At 41.9% G+C, this 24,045-nt stretch overlaps 1 protein-coding gene and 1 pseudogene across 5 annotated transcripts; both read left to right on the top strand.

The window, feature by feature from the left end:
• LOC111980701 (ribonucleoside-diphosphate reductase large subunit) lies at positions 1-23,246 on the top strand. 5 transcript variants are annotated; one of them, XM_070449439.1, is made up of 20 exons: positions 441-504; positions 2,207-2,289; positions 2,419-2,499; positions 8,278-8,366; positions 8,467-8,644; positions 11,816-11,976; positions 12,070-12,109; positions 12,310-12,472; positions 13,913-14,054; positions 14,306-14,389; positions 14,601-14,762; positions 14,901-14,980; positions 15,069-15,270; positions 20,761-20,910; positions 21,032-21,253; positions 21,381-21,457; positions 21,603-21,738; positions 21,854-21,949; positions 22,117-22,305; positions 22,601-23,246. In XM_070449439.1, the coding sequence occupies exons 3-20, from the start codon at positions 2,457-2,459 to the stop codon at positions 22,787-22,789; spliced, it is 2,403 nt and encodes an 800-aa protein (XP_070305540.1). In that variant the 5' UTR covers positions 441-504; positions 2,207-2,289; positions 2,419-2,456; the 3' UTR covers positions 22,790-23,246. The 5 variants fall into 5 exon arrangements, with proteins under 5 accessions (XP_023867364.1, XP_070305539.1, XP_070305540.1 ...); XM_024011596.2 differs by lacking the exon at positions 2,207-2,289 and having other exon boundaries at positions 1-504; XM_070449438.1 differs by lacking the exon at positions 2,207-2,289 and having other exon boundaries at positions 1-504; positions 2,419-2,572.
• Positions 14,087-14,208, top strand: LOC111982164 (small nucleolar RNA SNORA17; annotated as a pseudogene).
• Positions 23,247-24,045: the final 799 nt, after the last annotated feature.

Genomic DNA, 24,045 nt, shown 5'->3' with positions numbered 1-24,045 from the left:
GTGGCAAGTCCAACTAGAAAGGAGTAACACAGTACATTTTTCTACTCTGCAAGGACAAGAGCCTGAGATTACGTCAGAATATGCTGGTGAGTGTGGAAAGCTCGCAAAAGGAATTTTGTGAGCAGTTTAAGGATGTGAAAAGTAAACTGGAGTTGAACATATTTGCAACCCCGTTTAACGTCAAACCAGCAGATGTGCCGGATGGCCTACAACACGAAGTCATTGAGCTGCAAAGCAATGACAAGCTCAAACCCAGGTACAACAACTGCCCTCTCCTTGAGTTCAATGTACGTTAGCGCTGAGCATTTTCCTGTTCTGAGGAGACATGCGCTTAAATTCGCATCTGTGTTCGGGACGACCTAAACTGACTCTTGCAAAGACTCGATTCCACTCAAAACTGTCTGACACAAACCTGGAAAACCAGCTGCGAGTAGCGTCATCTTCACTGCCAGCTGACATCAAACGCCTCGTCAAAGATAAGCAGTTTCAGCCATCGCAGTAGAGGTGAGTTTGAACAAGTAATCATAACATTATTTACAATACTAATATTTATTTAAATAGGACTAGCACTTTTCAAAATACTCAAGGACACATCATAAAAGTCATATTTAAACTATAAAACCAATGTCAGTTATTAAAGTCACATTAAAACATGAATAAAGCAGAAAATAGCTCATGTTAATAATATGGCCCCCGAATTAATTTATAAATATCCAAATGGCCCTTGATGGCAAAAAGGTTCCCCACCCCTGGCTTAGGGCAGTTACTATAGCCGTGTAACATGGCCTGGGTGATGACAGACAGGAGGAAAATGGGGCGGACGATACTGATGTCTTTCAGTGTCCCAGACTCTTTGCTGATGGCCACGATGGCCCATATGGGGATCTACAGACAACAGGTGGCACCCATGCACACAGCCAGCTCCTTGCCCCAGCGGTATACACATAGGCACCATAGTGCAGCTGGGTGTTGTACATCTCAATGAAGATATAGGTTAGGATGAACAGGGACACAGAAACAGAGAGGTGGGGTGAAACAAAGGCAACAGAAATGAAAACATCAGCAATAAGACTTTGCTCATAAAACACACATATCAGACATACTGAGGGGTGATTGAAAAGAAGCCCATAGAGAACACAGCCGGGGTGAAAGGGGATAGATGTCAGTTTCTTTCAATTATTCACCACTGAGGGCGCAACAAAGGGTGGATTTAAGACAGAGGGATGCTTTCCCAGAGATATAATGTAAAGGTCAAGGGTCAAATAAATCTGCCTGACTCGCCAGTAGGAGAAATGGGGTGCAGAATACTCAGCATGCTTTGAAGTAGAGCAGCACTTTGCGGCACCAGGAAGGACAGAGACAGATCATTGCAATGATGTCCTGGCAAAACTGGTTCACTCATGTGAATATTAAGGAATGCAGACACTTATTAGTCAAAGTATCTGAATAGACTAATGACATACAGTAAGTGTGTGGCATGTCTGAATAGTGGTTAGTATGTGAAATGTAGCATGCAGGGTATGGAGTTAGAGGTGCATGTTGCTGTGTACCATAGAAGAAGGAGATGCCAATGAAGAGGGTAATGAGGCCGAAGCTAGTGGTGAATGAGTCGATGAGGGTGAACCAGTAAATCCCTCCCTATGGAGAGACGGACACCAGCACTAACACAAACACACCCCTTCCTCACTAATACACACGTGATCAACAGCAGTCCCATTAGACAGAAGCCGAAACACAGAAGTCCCAGGAACAGAGACTTCTCCTTCATGTTAGCTCTGAGCTGTGGGAACTCATCCAGCATGGCCATGGTGATACCCTCCATGTCACCAAACTACAGGGATGAGAGCCAGAGAAACAGGGAGCGGGGTGTTAGATGTCTGTGTTTGGTGAGTTTAAAGCACTGTGGTTCAATACAGAACAAAACTGTGGCTTACCAGAGTGTCGACCCCCAGCATGAAAAAGAAGAGGATCGACCAAAACACAGAGCCTGGCAGTCAAGCAAGAGGTTCTGAGTATGCCACAAACGCCAAACCGGGACCTGGCGGAAGAACAATAATGAGCTTATATTTGCCATAAAATTACTTTATTGCCATGATAATAACTGGATGTATTGTGATTACCATGTCATAAACATAAATAAATGTATTGTTAAAACAAGAGTGATTTGCTCATTGTGAGCTACCAGTGTCTTCCACCTCTCTAACAGGCACTCCCTTCCTTCAAGCCATGTGACCCAGGATTGAGAATATGGCGAAGCCCACAAAGAGGCTGGTGATGCAGTTCCCTATGGTGATGACCAGACAGTCCCTGAAAGCAGAACAATATTAGAATTGACTCCATTTCCCAGCATGCCTGTAGCCTCAGAGTGCATAGAAGAGTACTACTGACCTAATGACATTGTTATCAAACTTATTATAGGTGGCCGTGGAGAGCAGCCCCCCCAACACCAATCCCCAATGAGTAGAAGATCTGGGAGGAGCATCGTTCCACACCTACATGGTAATGGTGACAGATAAGACATGCTGTTTACTTTGTTGGCCAGCAGCAAGGACCTTGACACACATCATTAAAGGTAGGCACACACACACACACAAGCACACATCCTATACTTGAATCTAGATATACCAGCCTGTATCCACTACGGGACATACCTGTGCACTGGTCAGCCGACCCCATTCAGGGGTCAGGTAGAAGGCAACACCCTGAAGTGACCCCTCCGGTGTAGCACCTCTGATGATCAAAACGATCAGCACTAAGTCACGTAAACCAGTCACGTAAACCACCTACAAAGTTAGAGTAACAGCTCTTAAGTACATAGCTGTTTTCAACTCTCAACTCTCCCTACCTGCTATTTCGACCTCTGAATGCCCGGCTATGAAAAGCCAAGTGACATTTACTCCTGATGTACTGACCTGTTGCACCCTCTACAACCACTGTGATTATTATTTGACCCTGTTGGTCATCTATGAACGTTTGAACATCTTGGAGAACAATCTGGCCTTAACGGCCATGTACTGTTATAATCTTCACCCGGCACAGCCAGAAGGGGACTGGCCACCCCTCAGAGCCTGGTTCCTCTAGGTTTCTTCCTAGGTTCTGCCTTTCTAGGGAGTTTTTCCTAGCAACCGTGCTTTTACATCTGCATTGCTTGCTGTTTGGGGTTTTAGGCTGGGGAAACTGGATAATTCAAGCGGAGACATTCCTCATTCGTTTGATTGTTTATACACTGAGCTGATGCACGTATACACGGCATGTAAGGACAGTTCCTACAAACAGCACTATGGCTTMATAATCACTTACTACATCTGGAATGCTGCCAGCCAACACAAGAGGATTCATTGTTCAACTATTGAAGCATCAGCATGTACTAGCTTCACATGGAGAGTTGAAGGAGACACAGTAGACTGACTAAGATGTGTTTGCGGTAGCAGAGGTAGGGAAGCCTCCACACGTTCCCCAGTCCCACACAGTAGCCGATACAGGAGAGCAGAAACTCATACTTCCCACCCCACTGCTCTCTACTGAGAATATTTGGGTCTGGTGCGGGTGTAGGGGGCGGGACTCAAACTGTGGCTGGGATGAGGGATTGGTGACATCATGAGTTAAATTAAAACCATTCAGCTGTGCTGGACTCTAGAACAGATATAACACATTTAAAACTGTCAGACAGATCCTATAACGGTGTCATGCCTTGATTTTCGAAAAGTATAATTCCATGTCACAAGTGAAGTACTCCCTCTCCATTTTAACTTGTATGAGACACTGGGACTGCACATTGTTTAGGGTTAATACAGTCAGTGACAATGGTAGGAATTGCTATGTAGTCCAGATTAACAGATATGGGTGTGGTTCACACATCAGGAAATGTGAGTGAGTGAGTTGTCAGTGGACCAGTAAAAAGACAGCAAAGAGATTAACTAAGGACAAGAAGTGGAAGTAGGTCTGGTTAAAAATGGTAGTTCAGTTTTTGGAACAGCAAATCATTTGATTTAGGCCACTACCATTTGCCTCCCTTCATCAACATCATGACACATTGTAAGTCATACAAGGTGAATAAAGAGTACCCTACAGGTAGTTGATATAAAATGTTTTAAAAAACAAGAGCTGCACACTAGGAGCTCAGATGCAAAAATATTTAGGTCCAACGGTGACAGACAAGCTGTCTTCATCCGGGTATAATGACAAACACTGCAGGATGACTCATTTAAATAGTGTCAAAAGACACACAGGTGTCTGTAATCATGGCCGAGTGTGGCCTGATATCATTGGTTAATTTTCATATTAAAATAGCATACAAAAAACTACTAGGCCACTACCATCTGCCCCCCTTCATTATCAACATCATGACATATTGTATGTCATACAAGGAGAATAAAGAGTACCCTACAGGTAGTTGATATAAAATGGGCTATAATATGTTATGCAAAACTAACAAACGAGAGGATAAAACGTTAAATATGTCTTTGAAATAAAAATATCTTTGGATTGTCGATATATTCCTCAGAGCAAAGTTCCATAGTAATCTATGTGGTTTGGATATTTTCGTCAATGATGATTGAAATGGGCACTTTTGGTAATGACCGGGAAATTACAGTTGAGCACAGGTAGTCTTGCTAACGTCAGCCAAGCTAGAGCGCAGGTGCAGTCATTGAACATTTAAAAAAAAAAATTATATATATATATATATATATATATATATATATATAAATAAACACGCCCTCTTTGTACAGACTCACCTTTACCGTTGGTGCACCCGATATCTGTGACTTCGGGACAAGTCTCTGATTGTCCTTGAGTGGCCCAGCCAGATTCCAGACTTGAACCCGATCGAACATCTCTGGAGAGACCTGAAAATAGCTGTGCAGCGACGCTCCCCATTCAACCTGACAAAGCTTGAGAGGATCTGCAGAGAAGAATGGGAGAAACTCCCCAAATTCAGGTGTGCCAAGKRTGTAGCGTCGTACTCGGCTGTAATCGCTGCCAAAGATGCATCAACAAAGTACCGAGTAAAGAGTCTGAATACTTATGTAAATGTGATACTTATGTAAATACTTAATACTTATGTAAAACTGTTTTTGCTTTGTAATTATGGGGTATAGTGTGTAGTTTGAGGGAAAAAACAAATACATTTTAGAATAAGGCTGTTACGAAACAAAATGTGGAAAAAGTCAAGGGGTCTTGCGGTCATATGATTTGTAATTATGTTCTGCCCTCCGACCATCTGCTGAAGAAAAAATTGGCCCGCGGCTGAATCTTGTTGATGATCCCTGTTTTACGAGTCTGTAACCTCTTTTGGGGACATCCAGCAGATGAAGATGAAAAGCCCAAGAATGACCTAGCAGCAAACTGTTGAGCCTGAGCTCATGACCAGATAAGACTCACCTAATCCAAATAGCCCAGGACAGGAAGAGATGGGGAGCCATTGTGGAAGATATGCTTATCAAGGTTATAATATATTTATATTAGTACTTTATATTATCAAGTTGTATTGTACCTTCATCATAAAATTACACTGTTCCCAATTCATAGTGTGGATATAATGTTTCGTTTCAAAGGGTTCAATACAAACAGGGTATTGAAACAAACAGCACAGGGTGCTATAGCCTATCTTTCTTTTGCACATGGACTGACTGCCATTTTTAATAAACTGTTCATTTTGTCAAAACAAGGAGGAGCAATGCAGTCACTTTGTGAGTTTTTTTTATTAACCATAACCACATTGTCTATCGTAATATACCCATTTTTAGATAGAATAACAAATAATCTAACAATTCATGTATTTGCTGTGAAACATTTTAAAGGAGTCTTGTGCAAAGGTGAATACCGGTATATTGTTCAAGAATTTAACCTATTAAAATTGTTTTATGGTCCTCTTACTGTAACATGTCCTCTAAGAAATGTCTCTGAGCATTCATCATCCTTATTTGATCAGTCAGTATTGTAAAGAGTAGGTTGATGATGTAGTCTTATTCAGTGTTTGCCAAACAAAGCCAACCAACCCACAAAGCAAATGACCTAGTTTACGTTTCAAAATATCCCGCCAGATTTTGTTTATGGTGACAGCTGACTGGAACACGGAAACTAAGGAGAACAAGCCGCTGTAATTGGTTTAACCAAAGATTATGGATAAACTGACAAGATACGAATGGGAGTCGTTGTCCACAAAACGGCACGGTGGGGTGTCTAGCGCCCGCCTATAATTTCTTTGGATTGGTGGATAAATCTCATTATTGTAAACCGTCTGTATTCCATGGAGAGATCCTATCCTACTAGCCTCATGCCATGAATATGCTGCAGAATGTCACGTGTTCTACTTATATCAGTACACTTGTAACAATTTAAGCATTACGAAACTTATTTTTGATCAAATAAACATAACGTAGAAAATAAGCCATTCATTTTTTTGTTGAATAAATTCGACACTCATTGACCTCCATACAACAGCTCCTTGCTTGGACGACGAAAAAAATACCACTTGCTGGAGGGAGACAGATTTTCCGCCGAGTTGGGCCTCCAAAGATGTTTATAACCAACCATTGTTCTGTGGCCTCGTTCTTCCTCTGATTGGCTACACATTTTGTGCCAAAAGAGTTTGTGGCGGGTTGTTTAAGTTATTCGCGCTTTATCCTCCTCATTTGAAGTCAGCGGCGTCTGTGTCATTGTACCGCTACATTCTAAGCTATATACAGTATTAGTGTTATTCTTATATTTCGCACTTTCTCTGGAAAGAAAACAACCCTTGTCAACATGCATGTGATAAAGCGAGGTAGGTCCTTTATAGTAGGAAGGGTAGCAAGTTAACGTTACTGTACTTGTCATTTCCCTGTGTCTTGATCTCATGTTTCTTCGTACAAGCAAGCTTGAGTATTTTGCTGTAGTTAGTATATACTTTCAAATTAATCACGTTGAATGACTTTGCCTAGTTAGGTTGCTAGCTACTGTCAGCTGGTTGGCTAATCTAGCTTTCTGCGTAGCTATAATGCTAACCTAGTTAGCTAAGGTTAGTTAGCTATAATATAACACATGTAAAGTTGTTGTATTAACTACTGTTAGACATGTCAGTTATATTGAAAATACTTTTTGAAGACCACGTAGCTAACTTAGTTGCTAAGGTAACTTCACCCACCAATTCAGAAATTGAACTGTTAGCAAATGTGATTGAACGCCTTAACTAGATCAAGACAGGAATGTTCAGGCTTTGTCAAACTTGGCGCCTAATTGTTTAAACTTTTGTTTAGCTAACCTCTACATAGGTAATTTGATTGGAAGTGATTTATTATCCCATCAATTAAGTAGTCATATATACAGTAGCTAACTAACATTTTCAAGTATTTCAATTTTGTTACTTTTTCCCCAAACAGCTTTCTGGTTTACAAAACAGGACGTTAGCTGGCTGAACAAACATAAACYCAACATGTAAAGTGTTATAATATAAGGTTCCAGAAAATGTACATATGCACAAACATTTTATTTCTCTCAAATTTTGTGCACAAATTTGTTACCATCCCTGTTAGTTTTGCAGAAGTGTGCAATTGGCATGCTGACTGCAGGAATGTCCACCAGAGTTGTTGCCAGAGAATTGAATGTTCACTTCTCTACCAAAAGCCACCTTCAACGTCGTTTTAAAGGATATGGTAGTACATCCAACTGGCCTCACAACCGCAGACAATGTGTATGGCGTGTGGGTGAGCGGTTTGCCTGTGTCAACGTTGTGAACAAGGTGCCCCATGGTGGGGTTATGGTATGGGCAGGCATAAGCTACTGACAACAAACACAATTGCATTTTATCAATGGCAATTTGAATGCACAGAGGTACCGTGACGAGATCCTGAGGCACATTTTCGTGCCATTCATCGGCACCATCACCATGTTTCAGCATGATAATGCACAGCCCCAGCCCCAGGAGATATCGCGCTGCATGAGGCAAATGGTGGTCACACCAGAAACCGACTGGTTTTCTGATCCAGGCCCCTACTTTTATTTTTTTTAGGTATTTGACCTACGAATGCATATTTGTATTKCCAGTCATGTGAAATCCATAGATTAGGGCCTAATGAAGTTATTTCAATTGACTGATTTTCCTTATGAACAGTATCCCAGTAAAATCTTTGAAATTGTTGCATTTTTATATTTTTGTTCTGCATAGACACTAGTCACTAGTTTTAAAGCTTTGGGGAAATATGACTGACATTTACTTCAATGTTCTTTTCCCATGGCACACATTCATGTTATTGAAGTGATTTCTGACTAACACTTCAGTCTTTACATAATTTTCAGATGGGCGCCAAGAGCGTGTCATGTTTGACAAGATCACCTCCCGCATCCAGAAGCTGTGCTATGGACTCAACTCTGACTTTGTCGATCCAGTAAGTTGACATGTTATGTTCAATGTATTTCTATTGTTTGTCAATTGTAGTGTTTTCTGTGTGCACCATAACCCTGTATTCTGCCTGTTACACCTTTCAGACCCAGATCACTATGAAGGTCATCCAAGGTCTGTACAATGGGGTCACCACAGTGGAGCTGGACACGCTGGCTGCAGAGATCGCTGCCACACTCACCACCAAACACCCCGACTATGCCATCCTGGCTGCCCGCATTGCAGTCTCCAACCTGCACAAGGAGACCAAGAAGGTTTTCAGCGGTAAGTCTCTCTCGCACTTGCTCTCTCTCAAACTGTAATTCTTCTGACCTTTGTTCTAAAAGTTATGCATACTGCTCAGTTATCAGGCTCGGTCAAAGTAGCCTATTTTAAGCAACCACATTCACTGGCTCAGATGTCCAACATGCCAGTGAGCTGACAATCTCACTTTGGTTATTAAAAAACATGGTGTGTAAAAGTAATGTCTAAGCCATGGGTGTGTCCTGGGTCTATCTCTGCTTATTTCATGGAAGAGTGAAAAAAAGCTCTGACCAGATACACATCTTTTGTTCACAAATTGACTTTTATTTTGTCAGGAGGTAAGCAGAGGGGAGATGGTATATAACAGATCCATGCTTGGAAAGTCGGTTTAATAATACGCTCATTTAGATATTGACTCAAATTCCCTGCACCATATTGCTCAACAATCCTGCCCACAGGCGCAATTGAAATTGAATTGTATTTAATTTCTGGTTTCCCACTGACTGTTTTTGTGAAACCCAATACAATTGAAACCAATGCTAGTGTATGTACAGTGCATTCGGGAAAGTATTCAGACTCCTTGACTTTTTCCAAATTTTGTTATGTGACAGTCTTGAATGAATACCTTTTTCCCCTTGTCGATCTACAAACAATACCCCATAATGACAAAGTGAAAACAGGTTTTTGGACATTTTTGCTAAATAAATTAACTGAAATACCTTATGTAAATAAGTATTCAGACACTTTGCTACAGTATGTGACTCGGAATTGAGCTCAGGTGCATCCTGTTTCCATTGATCACCCTTGATGTTTCTACAACCTGTGGTAAATTCAATTGATTTGACATGATTTGGAAAGGCATACACTTGTCTATATAAGGTTCCACAGTTGACAGTGCATGTCAGAGCAAAAACCAAGCCATGAGGTCAAAGGAATTGTCTGTAGAGCTCCAAGACATGATTGTGTTGAGGCACATATCTGAGGAAGGGTACCAAAATATTTCTGCACCATTGAAGGTCCCAAAGAACACATTGGCCACATTCTTAAATGGAAGAAGTTTGGAACCACCAAGACTCTTCCTAGAGCTGGCCGCCTGGCCAAACTGAGCAATCGGGGGAGAAGGGCATTGGTCAGGGAGGTTACCAAGAACCCGATGGTCACTCTGACAGCTCCAGAGTTCCTCTGTGGAGATGGGAGAACCTTCCAGAAGGACAACCATCTCTGCAACACTCCACCTATTAGGCCTTTATGGTAGTGGCCAGACTGAAGCAACTCTTCAGTCAAAGGCTCATGACAGCCCGCTTGGAGTTTGCCAAAAGGCATGTAAAGGACTCTCAGACCATGAGAAAACAAGATTAAACTCTTTTTCATGAACGCTAAGTGTCACCTCTGGAGGAAACCTGCCCTACGGTGAAGTGTGGTGGTGGCAGCATCATGCTGTGGGGATGTTTTTCAGCGGCAGTGACTGGGAGACTAGTCAGGATCGAGGGAAAGATGAACGGAGCAAAGTACAAAGAGATCCTTGATGAAAACCTGTTCCAGAGCACTGAGGACCTCAGACTGGGGCAAAGGTTCACCTTCCAATAGGACAACCACCCTAAGCACATAGCCAAGATAATGCAGGAGTGGCTTCGGGAGAAGTCTCTGAATGTCCTTGAGTGGCCCAGCAAGTTCCCGGACTTGAACCTGTTTGAACATCTCTGGAGAGATATGAAAATAACTGTGCAGCGACACTCCCCATCCAACCTACTTGAGAGGATCTGCAGAGAAGAATGGGAGAAACTCCCCAAATACAGGTGTGCCAAGCTTGTAGCGTCATACTCAGCTGTAATAACTAAAAAAGGTGCTTCAACAATGTACTGAGTAAACAGTCTGAATACTTATGTAAATGTGATATTGTTTTTAATAAAAAAATTATAATTTAGATAATTTTTTTTGTCAATGTGGGGTATTGTGTGTAGATTGAAGGGGGGGAATGATTTCATTTTAGAATAAGGCTGTAATGTAACAACATTTGGAAAAGTTAAGGGGTCTGAATACTTTCCGAATGCACTGTAAATACACCCGCGTTGCTAGAAGCACCTAAGAGTCCCAATGGCTGAAGTCAGGCCTAGTGCTAAAGTCCTGGTCCAAGTGCTCAAGTCTGAGTCACTGGGTCTGAGTTTAACAAAGTATACCACATTAATATTGGTTTAACAACTTTTTATGTTTAGACATTTGGTATTTTGGTTAGGCCTACTGCTGTTTAATTTTTTTGCTTGCTTGTTTGCTGGCTCGATGATCGTCTGTTGCTAGATTTGCGCCTGTATTGATTTGGCAGAAATCTGTCTGTCAACAACTAGTGACGGGATGATTTTTCATGTGAGCATTTCACAATGGTCATAATTGCCTGAAATATGCAATAGCCTATGAAAATAAAGTCCCTAATACACGTTCTCACACACATTTTAATACCATGTTAAATAGTTATGTCAAATTTGTACAGATGTTTTGACGGGATGAAATGTTCTCGACTGAATTGGCTATTTCTCCTGTCAGATTGATCAGATTATTATTTGCAATAATTGTAACGGGCTACTTTTTTTTGTGATAACTCACAAATATTTCTATTTTTTTAATGTTTATTCCAGAGTGTGAACTAAAGGGAGACATGGGAAAGTGGGAGCGTAGAGACACTACACATTCAAAGACGGCCTACTTTTCAATACTTATGGGAAGAGACTTTTACTTTTAAACTAAAGAAACAAACTGCTTTATGAAATGTAAAACAATAGTATTAACTAGCCAATGCTAAATAGTAGGCTGGTGGTTACAGGGACGCGAGTTGCTTGCGTAATGTCTCGCCTAAGATTGGTGGCGGAGTGGAGCCTGTCTGCCCACACTCATCGCTTGCGTCGCCGAAGCTCACCTTCTGATATGGGCTGCGTGTGCCGGTGTGGCGCATCAGTCCCATTACTAGCTAGAGAACAACCCTCGCTGCTCTGCGTACCCGGTGCTGCTAATATTCTGCTTATCATAGTAGCCTATCCAGTCCAAGTGCAAATGCAAGTCCGATTCACCAATGGTAGTCAAAAGTCATGAAAGTCAAATCTCGAGTCAGTCCTGGGCTTGCGTACTACAGCACTGCAAACTACTTGTATCCGGAAAAATCTATTTTTAACCATCTTATTTTCTTCGTCAATGCTGTTGCAGATGTGGTGGAGGATCTATACAACTATGTCAACCCGCTAAACAAACGGCACTCTCCCATGGTCGCCAAGGAAACACTCAACATTGTCCTAGAAAACAAGGACCGCCTCAACTCGGCCATTATCTTTGACCGGGACTTCTCCTATAACTTCTTTGGATTCAAGGTCATTTTTACAGTACATGGTTTATGAGCAATAGCAATTTAAGTCAATTCTGCAATGGTAGGAGAGTAAACAAATTTGTATTTTTCTACATAGACTCTTGAGCGGTCCTACTTGCTGAAAATTGATGGGAAAGGTGAGTTGGCTCATGGATACATTACCTCCCTGTCAGAAATGACATCTTGTCATGACATGAACATATGCTACATTGGATTAGGGCTCATCACCAGTGGCACCTGGTCAAACAGACACATTATCGGAGCAGCTTTTTTATGTGGAAATATGTAGTTCAGATGAGCTATATCCGTCATGTTGATCTGTCCTGTTCCTGTGTAGTTGCTGAGCGACCACAGCACATGCTCATGAGGGTGGCAGTTGGGATTCATAAGACTGACATTGATGCTGCCATCGAGACTTACAACCTGCTGTCAGAGAAGTGGTTCACCCACGCTTCCCCCACACTCTTCAACGCTGGCACCAACCGCCCACAGCTGTCTAGGTAAGCGCTTACTAACAGCCATCCTACTATAAGCCATTCCTCAGTGTAATGGCTATGATTACTGAATTATAAACTCAGAAAAAAAAGAAACTTCCCTTTTTCAGGACCCTGTCTTTCAAAGATAATTTGTAAAAATGTAAATAATTTCACAGATCTTCATTGTAAACACTGTTTCCCATGCTTGTTCAATGAACCATAAACAATTAATGAACATGCACCAGTAGAATGGTTGTTAAGACACTAACAGCTTACAGATGGTAGGCAATTAAGGTCACAGTTATGAAAAGTTAGGACACTAAGGAGGCCTTTCTACTGTTTCTGAAAAACACCAAAATAAAGATGCCCTGGGTCCCTGCTCATCTGCGTGAACATGCCTTAGGCATGCTGCAAGGAGGCATGAGGACTGCAGATGTGGCCAGCTGATCGTCCTCGCAGTGGCAGACCACGTGTAACAACATCGGTACATCTGAACATCACACCTGCAGGACAGGTACAGGATGGCAACAGCTGCCCAAGTTACACCAGGAACTCACAATCCCTCCATCAGTGCTCAGACTGTCTTTAATAGGCTGAGAGAGGCTGGACTGGGGGCTTGTAGGCCTGTAGTAAGGCAGGTCCTCAACAGACATCACCGGCAACAACGTTGCCTATGGGCACAAACCCACCGTTGCTGGACCAGACAGGACTGGCAAAAAGTGCTCTTCACTGACGAGTTGCGGTTTTGTCTCACCAGGGGTTATAGTCGGATTCGCGTTTATCATCGAAGGAATGAGCGTTACACAGAGGCCTGTACTCTGGAGCGGGATCGATCTGGAGGTGGAGGGTCCGTCATAGTCTGGGGCGGTGTGTCACAATCATCGGACTGAGCTTGTTGTCATTGCAGGGAATCTCAACGCTGTGCGTTACAGAGAAGACCTCCTCCCTCATGTGGTACCCTTCCTGCAGGCTCATTCTGATATGACCCTCCAGCATGACAATGCCACCAGCCATACTGCTCGTTCTGTGCATGATTTCCTGCAAGACCGGAATGTCAGTGTTCTGCCATGGCCAGCGACGAGCCCGGATCTCAATCCCATTGAGCACGTCTGGGACCTGTTGGATCAGAGGGTGAGGGCTAGGGCCATTCCCCCCCCCCATGAGGAGAGATGCACTGCAGTGCTTATGCAGCTGGTGGCCACACCAGATACTGCTGTTTTGATTTTGACACCCCCCCCCCCCCCTTTGTTCAGGAAAAGCATGTATGTGACTAACAGAAATTGAATAATGTCTGTGGAACCTGTTCAGTTTGTCTCAATTGTTGAATCTTATGTTCATTCAAATATTTACGCATGTTAAGTTAGCTGAAAGTAAAGTTTAGAAACTATAGACATTGACCGTTCCAGGTGCAAACCAGAAAAGTGCTTGATGTGTTTTATATGGGTTGTCCTTGTTGATTTTCAGCTGTTTCCTGCTGGCCATGAAGGACGACAGCATCGAGGGCATCTACGACACCCTGAAGCAGTGTGCCCTAATCTCAAAATCAGCAGGGGGCATCGGAGTGGCAGTCAGCTGCATCAGAGCCACGGGCAGCTACATCGCTGGGGTGAGGATCACACGGTCGCATTTATAAATAAGACTGCCCCTTGAGGCGTTGCAGTCTGACTGTAAGTGTCGAGCCTGTGTCATGAGGGGCAGAGAGTGATGGCTATGTCTACTCCAACGACCCAGAACAGTGGACGATTGATTGCTCCGACATGGTGGGGGAAAGCGTTTTATAAATAATCAAAGATGCCTTTTCATTGTAACGCTTGGCAAGTCTCATTGACTGAMGCTTTTTACATTATTTTTTTTCAGACAAATGGAAATTCCAATGGGCTTGTTCCCATGCTCCGAGTGTACAACAACACAGCACGCTATGTGGACCAGGGAGGCAACAAGGTGAGAAAGAAATGAGATTAGCTAGAGGTTGTGTTATTGACTCTGGCTACAGGATGACCTCACAGATGTGCATTAGTGTTCTGCGCAGAGTTGACCCACCCTCTACACCCAAGGCTGATGGCTCTGAGAACATGCATTTCAGACTCTGTGGCCTGTGTTTACTGTACATTCATCAGACAGTTAACGCCCTCTCTCATTCCCCTCTCCTCAGAGACCTGGTGCGTTTGCCATGTACTTGGAGCCGTGGCACTTTGATGTGTTTGACTTCTTGGACCTGAAGAAGAACACGGGGACGGAAGAGCAGAGGGCCAGAGATCTGTTCTACGGCATGTGGATCCCTGATCTCTTTATGAAGAGAGTGGAGAGCAACCAGGTATGCAGCAACATCCGTGTACAAACTGAATTGTTCAAACGGGATCTGGAGTTTAGTGATAAAGAAAGGAATATGGAATGGTTTTATTTCAATGGGTATCTTCAAGATATCAGTACTCATGGTGTATTGTACCCACAGGACTGGTCCCTGATGTGCCCCAGTGACTGCCCTGGACTGGATGAGTGCTGGGGGGAGGAGTTTGAGAATCTCTATACCAGGTAAGACTGGTGCTCCTGAGCCTGTATAACACAGCTACATACCAGTCTCAGCTTTGTGTGCAGTCTCACTGGTCCTGTCTCACCCCAGGTATGAGCAAGAGGGTCGTGTGAAGCGGGTGGTAAAGGCCCAGCAGGTGTGGCACGCCATCATTGAGTCCCAGACTGAGACGGGCACCCCCTACATGCTCTACAAGGACGCCTGCAACAGGAAAAGTAACCATCAGAACCTGGGAACCATCAAGTCCAGTAACCTCTGTACTGAGATTGTAGAGTATACCAGCCATGATGAGGTGAGGGAAACAGATTACCTAAACAGTTGGAACTACTGAGGCTGTGTCCAAAATGGCACAATATCAACTAGAGTTCGACCGATTAATCGGTATGGCCGATTAATTAGGGCCGATTTTCAAGTTTTCATAATAATCGGTCATCTGCATTTTTGGATGCCGATTATATTATATTTCATTCCACGAGGAAATTGCGTGGCAGGCTTGACCACCTGTTACACGAGTGCAGCAAGGAGCCAAGGTAAGTTGCTAGCTAGCATTAAACTTATCTTAGAAAAAAACTATCAATCTTCACAATCACTAGTTAACTACACATGGTTGATATTACTAGGTTAACTAGCTTGTCCTGCGTTGCATATAATCAATGCGGTTCCTGTTAATTTATCATCGAATCACAGCCTACTTCGCCAAACGGGGGATGATTTAACAAAACACATTCGCGAAAAAATGTACCTAACCATAAACATCAATGCCTTTCTTAAAATCAATACACAGAAGTATATATTTTTAAACCTGCATATTTAGTTTTTTTTTAAATCATGTTAGCAGGCAATATTAACTAGGGAAATGGTCACTTGTGTTCATTGCACGCATAGTCAGGGTATATGCAACAGTTTGGGCCTCCTGGCTCATTGCGAACTAATTTGGCAGAATTTTACATAATTATGACAACATTGAAGGTTGTGCAATGTAACGGCAATATTTAGACTTAGGGTTGCCGCCCGTTCGGTATTTCACTGAAAGAATATACGTTTTGTTTTCAAAATGATAGTTTCCGGATTTGACCATTATTAATGACTGTGTTTATATTATAATAAAGTCTATGATTTGATAGAGCAGTCTGACTGAGCGGTGGTAGGCAGCAGCAGGCTCGTAAGCATCCATTCAAATTTTACTGCGTTTGCCAGCAGCTCTTAGCAATGCTTGCTGCACAACGCTGTTTATGAKTTCAAGCCTATCAACTCCTGAGATTAGGCTAGCAATACTAAAGTGCCTATTAGAACATCCAATAGTCAAAGGTATATGAAATACAAATGGTATCGAGAAATAGTCGACACGTCATAATTCCTATAATAACTACAACCTAAAACTTCTTAACWGGGAATATTGAACCACCAGCTTTCATATGTTCTGAGCAAGGAACTTAAACGTTAGCTTTTTACATGGCACATGTTGCACTTTTACTTTCTTCTCCAATACTGTTTTTGCATTATTTAAACCAAATTGAGCATGTTTCATTATTTTTTTGAGACTAAATAGATTTTATTGATGTATTATATTAAGTTAAAATAAGTGTTCATTCAGTATTGTTGTAGTTGTCATTATTATATAATATCAACGGCGGTACCYATTTATTAGAGGACCAAAAAAAGCCGATACCGATTAATCGGACAATTCTTTTTTTTAAAGTATTATTATTATTATTATTTTTTATATGAATATATATATATATACATACACACACACACACACACACAGTTGAAGTTGGAAGTTTATATACACCTTAGCCAAATACATTTAAACTCAGTTTTTCACAATTCCTGACATTTAATCCTAGTAAAAATGTCCTGTTTTAGGTCTGTTAGGATCACCACTTTATTTTAAGAATGTGAAATGTCAGATTAATAGTAGAGAATGATTTATTTCAGCTTTTATTTTATCACATTCCCAGTGGGTCAGAAGTTTACATACACTCAATTAGTATTTGGTTGCATTGCCTTTAAATTGTTTAACTTGGGTTCGAAAACTTTGTGGGGTGAGCCTTCCACAAGCTTCCCACAATAGTTGGTGAATCTTGACCATTCTCTTGACAGAGCTGGTGTAACTGGGTCAGGTTTGTAGGCCTCCTTGCTCGTACACACTTTTTCAGTTCTGCCCACAAATGTTCTATATAGGATTAAGGTCAGGGCTTTGTAATGTCCACTCCAATACCTTGACTTTGTTGTCCTTAAGCCATTTTGCCACAACTTTGGAAGTATGCTTGGGGTCCTTGTCCATTTGGAAGACCGTTTGCGACCAAGCTTAACTTCCTGACTGATGTCTTGAGATGTTGCTTCAGTATATCCACATAATTTTCCTACCTCATGATCCATCTATTTTGTGAAGTGCACAGCCCCTCCTGCAGCAATGCACCCCCACAACATGATGCTGCCACCCCCGTGCTTCACGGTTGGGATGGTGTTCTTCGGCTTGCAAGCCTCCCCCTTTTTTCTCTCCATTAGGCAAACATGTTATATTTTGTTTCATCAGACCAGAGGACATTTCTCCAAAAAGTATGATCTTTGTTCCCATGTGCAGTTGCAAACCGTAGTCTGGCTTTTTTATGGCGGTTTTGGAGCAGCGGCTTCTTCCTTGCTGGCGGCTTTCAGGTTATGTCGATATGGACTTGTTTTACTGTGAATATAGAACTTTTTGTACCTGTTTCCTCCAGCATCTTCACAAGGTCCTTTGCTGCTGTTCTGGGATTGATTTGCACATTTCGCACCAAAGTACGTTCATCTCTAGGAGACAGAACACGTCTCCTTCATAAGCGGTGTGACGGCTGCGTTGTCCCATGGTGTTTATACTTGCGTACTATTGTTTGTACAGATGAACGTGGTACCTTCAGGCATTTGGAAATTGCTCCCAAGGATGAACCAGACTTGTGGAGGTCTACAATGTTTTTTTCTGAAGTCTTGGCWGATTTCTTTTGATTTTCCCATGATATCAAGCAAAGAGGCACTGAGTATGAAGGTAGGCCTTGAAATACATCCACAGGTACACCTCCAATTGACTCAGGCTAATTGACATAATTTATCAGAAGCTTCTAAAGCCATTACATCCTTTTCTGTAATTTTCCAAGCTGTTTAAAGGCACAGTCAACTTAGTGTATGTAAACTTCTTACCCACTGGAATTGTGATACAGTGCATGATAAGTGAAATAATCTGTCTGTAAACAATTTTTGGGAAAAATACTTGTGTCATGCACAAAGTAGATGTCCTAACCGACTTGCCAAAACTGTAGTTTGTTAACAAGAAATTTGTGGAGTGGTTGAAAAAACGAGTTTTTTAATGATTCCAACCTATGTGTATGTGAACTTCCGACTTCAACTGTGTGTATGTGTGTTATGTATATACTTATATATAAGAATCGTCCGATTTAYTCGGTATCGGCTTTTTTTGGTCCTCCAATCGATTTCGGTGGTGAAAAATCATATTCGGTCAAGCTCTAATATCAACTACCCATTTGCGCTATATTTTTCGTAGCGTCATTACGTCATCTACCTACGTTATATAGGTATGTATGTCATTTTTAGCGAATATCTTCTGATATGCTTACGATATACCGAGCATCCCTAATAAATACTGACTGTATTTTCAGACTCATTATTAAGCATGCCTGTATGCATACCAGTGTTTCCGTTAGGAAAATGTGGCTCCGTATGTTTTGAAAAGTTGACCTATTCTATTGGTCAGCTTGTCGAATGAAATAGCCTATTCCAAACAGACTCTGGGACAGTTGTGGTATGATGGATCGCAAATTCATACAACCAGTAGGCCTAGGCTACATACAAAAGGTAACTTTAAAAAGCAATGAGTCTGATSCAACCGATCAGAATGTTTAGCCTAATGTTGATAAACTATTTATTCACTTAAGTGCAGCAATGCGCACAAGGCAGTAGGCTATGCGTGAATGTTTGTTCCATAATGCAATTAGAGGAAAACCTTTCAAAAGCGTACACACATGCGAGTGGTTTCATGTGACCAAGATGAAAATAGCCATTCGAAATTTTGAAAAATGGGCGATCTAATATGCAACAACTAGCATGGGCTGCTAATATGACAAGGATTGTGCCTTTGGCTACTGGACAATGAAATACATTTTAGCAAATTTCCACCATGGATATGGTCTGATTTTGGCTACACTACTTTGAAGCAAGGTAAGACATGCCTCATATGTAGTAAAAATGTTCAGTTGTCTGATGAAGCCTGCCTTCGTTGCCTATGCATTTGCTGTTTGAGATGCTGTAGCACCAGCTCTCGCACTGTCTTAAAGATTTTCCGCTCAAAGGCTCTGTATGCGTGTGATAAATAAAATACATAACAAATATACAGAATGTGCGACAATTTTAATTCTGCAAATTAACCTATAGACCGATATTCATAACCAGTCAAATATATTTCCATCAATGAATAGGCTCAAAAGCATTATTTCGCAATGCGATTTATATATATATTTTCTCCTGGACAATTGGCCGGTGCCAATATTATTCATCAGCTTTTTAAAATTATTATTATTCTCAAAAGCTGGCTATTACCGGCTAATGGAAAACTTTAAGAGCTGGAATCCTTCAGTGAATGTAATGTCATGTAAAGGTACTAGGTGATGTGTGTATGTATATGATAGAGGGTGCGTGTTGTGTATTTTGTTGGGGCAGCATGTTTGCCTACTTGCCAAAAATATGTGGCCTTAATTCATCACCATGCAGTGTTCAAAGTGGAATTGTTAATCTATTTTGAAAATTCAAATGAACTGGCAGAGTAAACTAAATTGAATATCTGTATATCTAAAAGAAGACCGATTTTTAGTTTGTAACCAAAAAACTAGACACATTGAACCCCGTTTCAAATTATCACTCTTTGAGACTAACTGTTCCAGGCACGAGATGCGCATCACTTCGCAAGTGCAGCTTTTTAATTTGGAAAAATATTCTGTTCTATTTTATTACATGTTTWAAAAAAAAWATATATATAAAATAGGTGTCTTGACTAAGGGCTCGTGAAATAAGAGCGTCTTGTCTGGTAAAAGAACAAAACAAGACTATGCCTTTGTACAACAATAGGCTTTTGCATGTAACCGCCACAGTCATGATATAATCAGTTGCTATTACGGTTTCAATCAAATCTTAAATGGCACTTGCTTTTTCTTGAAACAGTGCTTGAGAGGATCTGCAGAGAAGAATGGGAGAAACTCCCCAAATATAGGTGTGCCAAGCTTGTAGCGACATTCCCAAGAAGACTTGAGGCTGTAATCGCTGCCAAACGTGCTTCAACAAAGTACTGAGTAAAGGGTCTGAATACTTATGCAAATGTCTTATTTTTATAATTTTGCAAACATTTCTAAAACCTGTTTTTGTTTTGTCATTATGGGGTATTGTGTGTAGTTTGATGAGAAATATTTCATCCAATTTAGAATAAGGCAATAACATAACAAAATGTGGAAAATGTTAAGGTCAGAATACTTTCCGAATGCACTGTAGATTTTATGTAATTGTTTTTGCTCTAGTACTCTGAAAAGAATTATGCGAGTACTCAGTCAAAAATGTAAAATGCCCATCCCTACTATCTATCACCCAAGGCTGATGGCTTTCTGAGAATATCCATACTTAATCCCAAAACATTTTGAATGACATCCTTCGATTTGTATATTGTAGAAAATCAATGTTGATCACACATAACAGCTGTTTTTAAAGTGTGATGCTAATCTATCTGGCTCCTGTTTCTCAATCTCAGGTGGCAGTGTGTAACCTGGCGTCAATCGCCCTCAACATGTACGTCACCCCAGAGAAAACATTTGACTTCAACAAGCTGGCCTATGTCACCAAGGTCATTGTTAGGAACCTCAACAAGATCATCGAGATCAACTACTACCCTGTGYTCGAGGTAAGGTCTATAATTAAATGTAGTGGTACTAATAATGTTCAGCAAGACAGATGATTCTACAAGTTATGTCTTCATGTTGACCTGTAACTGATTTCCCATGCCGGTTATTCTTTCTAACCAGGCTGAGAACTCCAACAAGCGCCACAGGCCCATTGGTATTGGTGTCCAGGGTCTGGCTGATGCCTTCATTCTGATGCGTTTCCCCTTTGAGAGTGCTGAGGCCCAGAAGCTCAACACTCAGATATTTGAGACCATCTACTACGCTTCCCTGGAGTCCAGTTGTGAGCTGGCTGCTGAGCTTGGTGCCTACCAAACCTACACAGGCTCCCCCGTCAGCAAAGGCGTGAGTACCACCACACTAAAACCTAACTGGGATGTTAGATATTGTGTGTAGGATTTCTGTTTTTGGCTAACTTGTTAATTTCAGGCCTTTCTGGTTGGTGTCTTGGGCTTAAACTGTTTTTCCTCAGATCCTTCAGTATGACATGTGGGACAAAACCCCAACTGACCTGTGGGACTGGAAACTTCTCAAGGAAAAGATTGCCAAGTAAGTTGTCAACCTTGTCCTCCATTTTACCAATGCAACTACAGTTAGTCTCAACACATACATTACCAACCAAGCCCTCCATGTGGATTTATATGTCCTAGCCTTTGTCTCATCACCACTTCACTCCCCCCCCCCCCCCCTCCAGGCATGGTGTCAGGAACAGTTTGCTGCTGGCCCCTATGCCCACGGCCTCCACAGCCCAGATCCTGGGCAACAACGAGTCCATCGAGCCCTACACCAGTAACATCTACACCCGCAGAGTCCTCTCTGGGGAGTTCCAGGTCAGTATCACTCTCTGGGGGTTCCACAGACACTTAGACCTCTGCTGACATACACAGCATACTCAAACACTTGAAGGGTGTGAGCGCTAATGTTTTGGTTTTGTGTCACTTGCAGATTGTGAACCCCCACCTGTTGAAGGACCTAACAGAGCGAGGGCTGTGGAACGAGGCAATGAAAAACCAGCTGATTGGTCAGAACGGATCCATCCAGGTGAGAACCCAGACCCATCACATTACAGCTCTAATCAATGAAGAGCAATTGGAGTGCAATTATGCCCTATTTGACTGTATGTTATGTCATGTGTGACTTTTTGTTAGATTTTAAGTGTTATCCTTTTCAGTAGTCATTGTTCTAATTCCTTTGTTACTTGTCTTTAGGGCATTGCTGAGATCCCAGATGACCTGAAGGAGCTGTATAAGACTGTGTGGGAGATCTCCCAGAAGACTATTCTGAAGATGGCTGCTGACCGCGGTGCCTTCATAGACCAGAGCCAGTCCCTCAACATCCACATCGCTGAGCCCAACTATGGCAAGCTCACCAGCATGCACTTCTACGGCTGGAAGCAGGTGAGTCTACTTGACTATTGAAATCTATAGAACACTACATGGTCCCAGCCCAGGGCTATCCTCAACCATTGGGCTAAAATGGCTGCTCGAGGCGTTGCAGTCTGACTAAGTGTCGAGACTGTGTCATGAGTGACAGGCCAACATCTACGCCGAGGACCCTGGACAGCTGGCACTTGGAGTGATTGATAACACTTACAAAAGAGACGGGTGGGCTGGCTAGGAAGAATCAAAGCAGTGCTAAATATAAACCGAATGCCGCTGTTCATCAAGATAAAGCATTAACCTCTTTTCTCAGGGTCTGAAGACAGGCATGTACTACCTGAGGACCAAGCCTGCAGCCAACCCCATCCAGTTCACCTTGAACAAGGAGAAGCTGAAAGAGTCTCAGTCGGTTAAGAACGAGGAGGAGATCAAGGAGATCAACAGAGCCGCTATGGTGTGTTCCCTGGAGAACCGTGACGACTGCCTGATGTGTGGCTCTTAGACCGGCCCCTAACTCCTTCTCCTATCCTTGCTCTTAGTTAATTAACCATTGCGGTGGACCACTGAACTCCTCAATATCATTGAACCCCACTCTGATTGTCTTTAGGCCAGTTAATGTCATAGTTATCTGCCCTGATGTCAGATCATAGGCTCACGCTTGGGGTTTATAGATCAGGCTATTATGGTTGTTTTGTGGGCGTAGTGCTGTACATGGTGCGCTTCCGTCTGCCTTATCACAGATTATTAACTGTAGGCAGTTTTCTATTTATCGCACTTGGGTACACTGTTTGATTTGTATAGAATTCAGTGTTTCATATTTTTTTTAAGTGTGAACTCCATTGTTAATATGTAAATCTAAGGATTTCATAATTTGAATTTCATTCAAGAAGTTAACCTCTGGTGTATTCTTTGTATTTTACCTGTGTGGTGGGTGCTTTGTAATTAAGTTTTGACACTCATGCAATGTCCTGTGGTACTTATGGTAAAGTATACAGTAGTTCAGTGGCCATTTTAGCATGTAAATCTTGGAGGGGCAAAAAAAAACTAGATAACAATACATTTAATTGGACTATAACGGTGCCATACGGTGCCCACAAACTGTTAGTGCCTATATAAAGCTGCCCCCGCAGCAGTCCCAACATCTTACCACTGCTACACCTAGCTATCAGCGGAGCCTTGTTTGGCAGCGAAACCGTTCATTCAGCCACATTTACTGCCTTAAAAAAATAAATAAAAATACATAGCTGACTTGTGTAAACAAATGTGGGTTCTACTTACAATTGAGATGTACAAATAAGGGGACAACGATCGGATAAGAGGCTATCCATAATAAGACAATGAACAAGCTAGGATGGACGTAGTCAATCTATTTGCTCAGCACTTTTTGAAATTTACAGTGACAGAACTCAAAACATGGGCCATTCTTAGTGTTCTCCCTGTGCACCAAGTCAGAACCGTAGGATAAATAAAGGGGACATATAAGTAGACCATAAACTCTTACAATCTTTGATTACATTACTCTAAAACAGGCTATAGGCTACATGTGCACCACCAAGTCTGAACTGTAGGCTAAGGTACCAAATTATTAGGGTGAGAAACATGGGCTACTAACAGCTTACTACACAACATACTGTAGCTAAGAAAGTAATACTATCTCCCTGACATATTACATTTATGCAGCAGTATACAATACATTTTTGGACTCACCTTATTGTACTGTGCTCACTTGAACAGAAAGGTGGCGTGGCGGTCCTTTGT

This window comes from Salvelinus sp. IW2-2015, linkage group LG20, assembly GCF_002910315.2.
Source record: "Salvelinus sp. IW2-2015 linkage group LG20, ASM291031v2, whole genome shotgun sequence".
Lineage (NCBI taxonomy): Eukaryota > Metazoa > Chordata > Actinopteri > Salmoniformes > Salmonidae > Salvelinus > Salvelinus sp. IW2-2015.
The sequence above is the reverse complement of the archived record's forward strand: the minus strand, read 5'-3'. Positions and strand labels throughout refer to the sequence as shown.